This window comes from Aplysia californica, unplaced genomic scaffold (assembly GCF_000002075.1).
Source record: "Aplysia californica isolate F4 #8 unplaced genomic scaffold, AplCal3.0 scaffold00025, whole genome shotgun sequence".
Taxonomy (NCBI): domain Eukaryota; kingdom Metazoa; phylum Mollusca; class Gastropoda; order Aplysiida; family Aplysiidae; genus Aplysia; species Aplysia californica.
Genome location: NW_004797295.1, coordinates 107,101 through 116,610, shown reverse-complemented (window position 1 = coordinate 116,610; position 9,510 = coordinate 107,101). Strand labels below are relative to the sequence as shown.

The 9,510-nt window shown below is 41.2% G+C and overlaps 1 protein-coding gene across 2 annotated transcripts in view; it reads right to left on the bottom strand.

The window, feature by feature from the left end:
- Positions 1-9,510, bottom strand: part of LOC101845379 (peptidyl-prolyl cis-trans isomerase FKBP4) — a 25,197-nt gene that overhangs the window by 8,878 nt on the left and 6,809 nt on the right. For both annotated transcript variants that reach the window (XM_005091009.3, XM_005091010.3), the window contains exons 2-3: positions 5,029-5,193; positions 18-116 (exon numbers count right to left, since the gene is read on the bottom strand). In XM_005091009.3, coding sequence (XP_005091066.1) covers positions 18-116; positions 5,029-5,193 — 264 coding nt within the window. The remainder of the gene's footprint in view (positions 1-17; positions 117-5,028; positions 5,194-9,510) is intronic.

Genomic DNA, 9,510 nt, shown 5'->3' with positions numbered 1-9,510 from the left:
TCTGTGCCCAAACTCACCTGTGACAGATGCGTAGTCATTAGGACTCTGGAAACCTGAGCCTTCTGCGAGGGTTGATCTGATGATGCCACCATCTTTTCCAGGGGAGACATCCTCTCCTAAGGAAAAACAAAAAAATCACCAACAAAAACAGCATTAACCCTTAAAACCCTGAATTCTTTTCTTTCATACCTCCCTAGAATCCTGAATTAAAATTGAGATACTAGAAAAAATTAGGTTGGTTCATTGTTTTATTTACTGTGTCTTTAACTGTTGTTAGATTTTACTGAAGTTTGAAAATGTTATTTATATATGAATGCAGTCTGGACAAAAGGTTAAACTTGTGTGTGATCCTTGACTCCACTTCAGTCAAAGCATCATTAGACCCAGCCGTAGATCTAGCCTCTGGTAGCTCTGGTGGTGATCCCCTGCCACTTCCACTATCGTCAAAATCATCATTGATATTATGCGGAACATTGCAATCGTCTTCAATGGTCATATTTATTGATATATCTGACTGGGAGATCATTATTGGGGTCTGGTTCATTATTCAAAATGTCAAACATTTTGCGGCAGTGAAAAATAACTAATTTTTCTTAGAAACTCGCAAAATTTCCCAACTTTCGGTATAGAACTGCTCTCATGACATTATCTGTACTTTCTGCTCGCGACAGAGTCATCTGGAGTTTTATATCCCCTGTTTCTAGCACCGGGAATTAAACGATAAAGTTGACCAGCGGTTACCAGTGGTATAGGAAAATACGACGTCAGTGGTTACCAGCGGTATAGGGTTTTAAGGGTCAAAGAAAATTTTGGGAAACAATTCTCTCTGGTGTCAAACATTTTCATAACAAATTTTAACGACAGTAAAAAAGATCTTCAGTAACAGTTTTTTAAAAAGTTGTTCAAGCTAACTAATTAACCTGCTCTAATGGCCACCTGTCCAGGATAATCACTTGTAAAAGATGATCACAATGGATTTCATTCATATTCTGATATCACAGCCACAGTTAACTAACAGTACATGAGTAGATCTAGGCTTAACGAACTCTGTGGACATTCGGTCGGCCTAGATCTAAGCCTACTTCTTTCATTACATGTATGGCCACCAATGATGTCAGGCATAAAGAGAAAATGCCTTTCAATTGACAAAATATATGAAATAATCCACGCTGTTGACAAAAAGCAAGCTCCACAGGCAGAGATTTGTCGTCAGTTCGACATTCCACAAGGGTCGATTCACACCATTACCAAGGACAGAGAGAAGATAGTGACAGCATACTCCAAAGGAAAGTTTGCTCTGGATTGAAAGAAGATGAGACTACCCGATGCAGATGTTGTGGACCAAGCTCTTCTGATGTGGTTTAAGGAGGCAAGGAGAAAATTGGTGCCAAAACCCCTGTTCGTGGGTACTTGTGGCAAGGGAAACTACCCATGAATAAGTACAGCTGGATTAGTCCACAGCATTTCTGATCGGATATAACGGGACTTTTTCTCAACTCCCACCATCCCTGTTATATCAGGTTTCCACTGTAATCTTTTAAAACTCTAAAACACAATAAAAACGAATTTTTAAAGTCAATCCAAGGGTAAAACTCAAAGATCAACAGACGATAACAGCTAGCAGGGCACGCCCATACAGTCTGCTGTTTACATAAACAAGCTTGATTTGAGCTAGAAGTTACCGTTTTTACTCCGTTTTACCAATCAGAGCTGTTTACATTTCAGACCATTCATGCTCGAAAAGGGGTCAAAATCTTAAAATAGATGTGAACGAATAACGTTGGAACAAAGACTCTCCACTAGTTAAGAATCTTTGGTTTATAAGCAAAGGTGGCCACGAGGTAAAGGTTAAAAAAATAATCTCACACCTACACACTAGCAAGGTCCAAATTCCTTTATCTCGTCACCCAGAAACTCACAACAAACCACACATAACTCCAAAATAAATCAAAATAAAATTATTATAGTCGATTATTATAGAAGTTCATTTTTATATTAAATGAAGCAGAAGACATCAAACTTACAATATATCCAAAAAACAAAAATTTCATGGATAGTCACTTTTTTGCCTTTTGAGCCTCGTAGCTGATAATACTGTCCTCATAGAATTATGCAAATTTAGAAGGCCAAATTATGCACCAAAAAAAAGCAAAATTATGCAAAAATTATGCAAGTTACTGTAACACCATTCGTGACATGTTTTGAACTTTTTTAACAAGAATGTTCATGTTTTATGTACAGAAAAATTGAAAACAGAACATATCAGTATCAATAATTTGTTGTGTATTTGGAAAGAAAACAATACACATTCAGTCAGAAAAAAACAACCAAAAAATATAATCTCTGTAACTTTCAGCAATAGATCTAGATCTATAGAGGAAAGAAAAATGCAGACAAAAAGGACATCTGGACCTCTGGTGCTGACACATTACTAAAATTAGGGACACCTGTCAAACAGGAAACATCTGCAGACAAGAGAACAAGACAACTTTTGATGGATTGAAAAATTGAACATGCTCAAGACTCAAGGAACAAAATTGAAAATCCCAACCCATAACCAAGATCTTCTAACAAGGGAAATAACCAATTTTTCACTTAAATGAGACTTATTACGGTGACTACTTCCCTTTAGTCACATGGTGAGGCGTTAATTGTTTTGTGAAAAAAAAAAAAAACGTGAAAAAACGTGGGGAATCCAAGATTATGCAAATTTTGCAGAATTACGCAAAACAACGCGGATGCACGATCCTACGAGGACAGATAATAGGACACTGCGTCTCACAATTGATATTGACCGATTGAGACAGAAATATATAATACAGTAGTCTGCGCCTAAGATCCTGGTGCTCGGGAGCAAGGAAATGCAGGATCTTAGGCGAACCGGGATCTTAACCGACGAACCCAGGGAAGAATCTATGGTGACCCATGTTAAGGCTCACAATCGGTAAAATTGTCTCCCTCCACTCTAAAATGAACTGACATGACCCCTTGGTGGGTTTATGGCATATGGGGAGCAAAGAGTGGTTAACCTTGATGACCTATCACAGTGCATGAAGCGTACCATTTTCACTTATTATCCTATCATGAGTCTCAAGATCTACGCTTATCCAGTTGCCCCTCCCCTTTACCTGTTGAAAATTTATAGCTATCCATCTCTGACCCAGCTCCCCCCACCCCAACCACCTTTGTCGTTACACACCATTACGTTGCGAACACACAAATTAAAATTCAGTCTGTCTCGCAAGTTCGGGACTAGAGACAACTGCTGCAATGGTCAGGGAAGAGTTCACAGTTCGATGAGATCCCGCCTGGAGCGAACGCGTAGGCCCTACCCACCCAGCGAGTGATGTAAGTTTAGGGGGAGAGCTCAGGCGTGAGAGCGATGCATGAGGAAAATAAATGTGTCGGTCAGTTCACACCCCGGTGTGATCCCGTGTGGGGCAAACATTGTATCGTATCATCGAGTTTTACAACGTATATGTGATCACATTCACGAGAGTGGCTGATCTTTGACGCGACAGACAGTTCATTGATCTCAACTTTTCACTCTTGGTTGATCGGCTGTGCCCGCCCGGGGTTTTGTTCCGCAAATTATGATCTGAAAAGCGGGATCTTAGCTGAATGTAGACCTACAGAGTGAATTAGAGCGGGACCTTATGGGTGACTTTTATACATAGTAAAAATTGTTTTCTTAATTAAAACAGCGGGATCTTAATTGGTAACAAAACCTTTACAGCAGAGTAAGACATGATAGAGTATAAAACTCAATTTCTTGCGACCAGGTGTAAATATATATATATATACAGCAAGTAGTCTCCGCCTAAACGCACGGTGCTCAGGAGAGCTCCTTAGCATGAGTTTATACAGAGCGTGCGTTTACATGAATCTTTGCAAAGGGAGGAAGGGACGCAGTCATCTCATTTTCTTGATATTCTAGTGACCTCCCTTTGAGGTGGGGGTCTTTTTCAGCCGATAATGTGACGACACGTGACTGTTTTGTGAAGCATTCCCCGGCTGCAGTTAAGAATAAAAAGGCATTGAATGGGTGGGTGGGGGAGAAAGACTCAGCGTAATGAAAAGCACCGTAAAATGTCGGGAACAAAATATAGCCTAAGAAGAAACTGTTGGTGATAGTCACCGAGAAGACGGCCCAGCCACCTAGCTTTCCAAGCAACAACCCCCAGCCGTAAATAAGTTCTTCGAGCGCAGCTGATTAGGCTTACATGACGAATCTTTAATCCTACAGAAGCCTATCTAGTGTTTTACAGCATTCACGTGTGCTGCGCATTAGAGCCTGGGTCAAACTAAACATTACATGCAGTCACCCAAACACCAGTCAGAAACCTCTCAAAGATGCATTTCCAGTGACCAATCAATAAACATTTCAGTCCCCCAACCCCCAAACATTTCCCCGACCAGTCGTTGACCTTTTTGTCTGTGGAAAATTGAGTGTGTGAGTGTGAAAACGCTGCCCATTCACTCGCTTTGTTCGGCGTGAGGGGCTGACTTACTTACTACCCATTATGCCATCTGGCGTTTAGGGCAGCAACAAAGGATCTCCAGCAGTCTGTTTTGGGCCATCTTGGTCAACGTCCCCCACGAATGGGTCCAGGACTTCATTTCAGACTCTACTGTGCGTCTCCAGGTCACCTCGGGTCTGCCCCTCTTGCTATGTTCTTTGGGTGTCCAGTGGAGTGCAGTTTTTACAATAGTCTGGTTCTCTTCTCAGAACATGGGCGTGAGGGGCAGCCTCACCAAACATCCGGTTTTCTAGTCGCTGTCTTTCTGCAAGCTGAGCAGATTTAGTGAAAATTTCCCTTTGTCAAGCTTTACATGTTGGCGTATTTCGTGGATTGGAGCGTGCGCTCAGAGGGAGTCACTGTGCGTTTGTACATCAAAATTACATAGTAAAAAAACCCTCCAGATGACGAAAGCATTGTTTGAGCAGAAAGTGCTTTTGTATGACGTGTGTTTAGGAGACTACTAAATAACAAACAGAAACTGCCATTTCAAAGCTACTGCTCTTACCTTGCCATGAGAAGAGTTCTACTTCAAACACCAGTGTCGCATTTGGGGGGATCTTGGGAGGGGAGCCAGCGGCTCCATAAGCAAAGTCTGCTTTGCAGGTCAGCCTTGCAAGTTCACCTTTCCTCATAGAAGCCACACCCACATCCCAACCTTTGATTACTTGTCCTGCAATGAAAAGAGGAAATGGGAAAACAATAAATATTGCAGCATTTAATATGAACAGAGCTGTTAAAGTACTTTTTAAAAAGTACTTAAGTACAAATTTAAGTACAATCTAAAAAATGTACTTAAGTACAGTAAAAGTACTTTCCTATAAAATGTACTTGAGTACAAGTACTTTTAAAAAAAGTACTTATGAGTACATTTTGAGTTCTTTCTGCTAATATGCTAAAACACTTCAGCGCTTATGCAAAACATCATATTTTATAACTTATCCAGTATATTTGACAAATTAGGCTATTTATTACTAAAAATGTAAACAGTATACAAAGGATTTGAATATACAATGTACGCACTGAACGGTGGAAATGGTCCTTGAAGTTGAACAAAAAACAACCCAAACGAACAGACGCAACTAGTGGGTAAGTGATATTACGAATAGAACTTGTTTGAGCAAGACAATGTGATCAAATTATGTAAGTCAGTCCTAGAGGTCGGATAGTTCTACAGAAAGAGTATCCAAATTGAAAAATGTAGATACAAAGTTGCTCTTAAGAAAACATAAAATTGATGAAAATGGCCCGCATAGAAATGGAAAAGTGCATTGAATTCTTCATTAACAAATCCTCAAGGAATCAATGTAGCCTTAAGCAAAAACCGCCAAATAAAAGTTTAAAAGAGAAATTTAGGAAGCCTAAAAATTGTTAGATACACATTGAGAACACAGTTTCAGCTTCAATTGATTATAGTGGTCTGACAGATTTTGGTCACACTGTGTAGTCCACGGCGCCAACGGCAAACCAAAATACAATAGTTTCCTAGAGTCTAGTAAGTGTAGTGTAACCAAAGTTTCTCTACTGCAGTAGATCTCCACCTAAGATCCCAGTGCTCGGAAGCAAGGAAAATATGGGATCTTAGCCAACGAAGCCAAGGAAGAATCTACAGTGACCCATGAACTGACGTGACCCCTGGGTGGATTTATGACATATGGCAAGCAAAGAGTGGTCAACCTTGATGACCAATCACAGTGGCATGAGGCATGCCATAAATAATATTATTATATACACACTCATTATCGTGAGTCTTGAGATCTTTATCTACGTTTATCCAGTTGCCCCTCCCCTTTACCTGTCCAACAATTTTAGCTTTCCATCTCTGATTGAGTCCCCCCCCCCCCCCCAACCTCCTTTGTCGTTACGCACCATTACGTTGTGACCACACCAATTAAAATTCAGGTTGTCTCACAAATTCGGAAATAGAGAAAAACTGCTTTCAATGGTCAGGGAAGAGTTCATAGTTTGATGTGATCCCGCCTGGAGGGAACTTGTAGGCCCTACCCACCCAGGGAGTGATGTAAGTTTAGGTGGTGAGGTCAGATGCGAGTGCGATATTTGGGGAAAAGAAACGCATCGGTCAGTTCACACCTTGGTGTGACCCGTCTGGAGCAAACACTGTACCGTTTCAAGGAGTTTTACAACGCTTGTGATCACATTCACGATAGTGGCAGATCTTTGAGGCGACGGGCCCTTCTTTGATCTCAACTTTTAACTCTTGGCGGTTGATCGGGTTTTTGTTCCGTAAATTATGATCAGAAATGCCTGCACTTACCCTTTCATTAAGCTACCAAAGTACTCAAAATGTACTTTAAAAATACTCAAAAGTACTTTTATAAAAAGTATCGGAGTACAGTAAAAGTACTGGTTTAAAAAATGTACCGGAGTACAGTAAAAGTACCGAAAATTGTAACGTAAGTACAAGTACCGGAGTACTTGTACTCCGTTACTACCAGCTCTGAATATGAACGCCAGTCTTAAAAGAATTTGCATTCAAGTTAAGTCAGTCAAGTACTGTGTAAAGTGTAGGCTACACACATCCAGGCATGATTTTATAGAGACTAACACCAATTATACAGAGACTAACAAGCAAACTTAATCCTCTACCTTAATCACTAGAGCATAAGGTCATGCTGAAATATTCAGAGCTATGTTTTGAGAGCTGGGTAGATCTAAACTTGCTAGAATTAGAAACATGACAGCCTTTGAGCTCTGCACTCTTCTCATCAGTATCTTTGTAATACTATACACTGTTGTTTGTATCCCTTCCCTTGGTCGAGTTGACTGCTAGATTTACATCACAGCAGCAAGCAAAGGACAGAGGAGAGCACACTCACTGAAACTGCATAGTGTAAGTAATTGGTTAGATACACACTCAGGTCTATCATATGGTTTTAAAGAAGGCCGGCTCTATTTCTCCGAACGCTCGGGAATATAAACTTGAACTCTATTTCCACGAACGGTTTACGTTCTCGAGACTTGCTGGTTATTTGTGAATGGAGTGGTCCATGGCTGTGGTTGTGTGCGTGTGTGTGTGTGCGCGCGTGTATAAGGTGTGAACAGGGGGGGGGGGGGGGGGGGATTTTTCTTTTGTTTACGGGAAGGGTTTTAGTTTTTGCTTTAGGGATGACTAAATGCAAAATAAAAGGTTATTGCCCAAGTCGAGCGATCCTGTTTCCTCCAGTACCTTTTGAAGGCATTTTCAATATGAAGTATAGTCCGGGAATGTTGCCCCAACCCCAATTGACGTATCTGAATATTCAGACTTTAAAATCTGTAGCTCTAGAAATTGAAATCAAAAGTAAAAAATGTTTCTTCCTAGTCCTCGCAGAATGAAAGATGACGCCGAAATTTCGAAAATAACCAAAAAATCTAGAGAACGGAAACCGTTCAGAGAAATAGAGGTCAACTTTATTTTCCCGAGCGTTCGGAGAAATAGTCACTTAGTAAAAAAATCATTGTTGGACACCTATAATATTTATTCAAGTGAATACAATTTAATAATGTCTGGCTCTATTTTTCCGAACGCTCAGGAACATAAACCTGAACTCTATTTCATTTTTCCGAACTGATTCCGTTCTCGAGATTTGTTGGTTATTTGCGAATGGAGTGGCCCGCGCGCGCGCGCGTGTGTGTGTAAGGTATGAACGGGGGGAGAGTTGTTTACATGAAGGATTTTAGTTTTTGCTTTATTAGGGGTAACTGATGCAAAATAGGTTACTACCAAAGTCGAGCAGTCTTGTTTTCTCGCAGTACCTTTTGAAGGCATTTTCAAATGAAAGTATAGTCCGGGAACGTCGCCCCAACCACAATTGAAATATCTGAATATTCAGACACTTAAAAAATCTCTAGCTCTAGAAATTAAATTCGATGCAAAAAAATGCTTCTTCCCAGTCCTCGCAGAATGAAAGTTGACGCCTATATGTCGGAAGTAACCAAAAAATCTCCAGAATGGAAATCGTTCGGAGAAATAAGAATCTAGAGGTCAAGTTTATTTTCCCAAGCCCAAGTGTTCTGAGAAATAGTCTTCTTCTTCTTCCTCGTTCTTGGCGAGAAATAGTCACTTCGTTTAATAATGGCAGCCAGTATCATGTCGAGAAACAAATATTTACGCGCATTTTCACGACTTGTTTTTTTTCCCTTCGAACCAATCAGTGAACAGCTGGGTCATGCCAGAGGGTGTACATATCTCTGCCCTTTGGCCATGCCGGTCTTCCTTCTCTCACTCTCTCAATAAGAATAGCTGATGCGAATCCCCATCCCTTCGAAGTGGGACGAATTTTAAAATTGTATCCTCAGTTTGAGGAAGAATTTCGGACGTAGTGCAGTACAAAGTATGCTCTCAGCAAAAAATTACAAAATCAAGCTCAGTTGAAAGGTTTTGTATAGAAAAATGGAAGTCTTGTTTCCTGACTATCCTTTCGAGCTCCTCATGTCTAAGTGAATCAATTTCTTCTACAACTTCATTGGACGGACATCTAGAGCTACCAACTTGGCGCGTTTTGAATGAGACGTATGCCTCGATTACGAACCAACGCAGGTGGTTCTAGAAGAAGGCCAGAAATGCACACAAACTCAAGCAGACTGACGCACACACACTTGACCTGCGTGAATGGGGGTCCGACTAGGGACCCGAATTACCCGTAAGATGATGCGCGGTGCGCGTGCGCTGAGCCAGGGGCTACACCGACTCAGGACCAGAACGAAGGCGAGGTGCCGAAATAGGCTTATATTGGCGACATAAACCTGGCCCCCGCAGGACGAGGGCGTCGGTGGCCTAGTGGTTAGGCTTTCGGACTCGCAACCGTAAGGTCGTGGGTTCGAATCCCGTCAGGGACCCAACGTTGTGTCCTTGGGAAAGGCACTTTACACTAATTTTCCTCACTTCACCCAGGTGGGAATGGGTACCTGGCTATAGACAGCGAAAGATCTTGTCAGTTTGTTAGTGTTTGAGCGCTTAATCGGCTGCTTGCACTGTATGCTTCCCGGG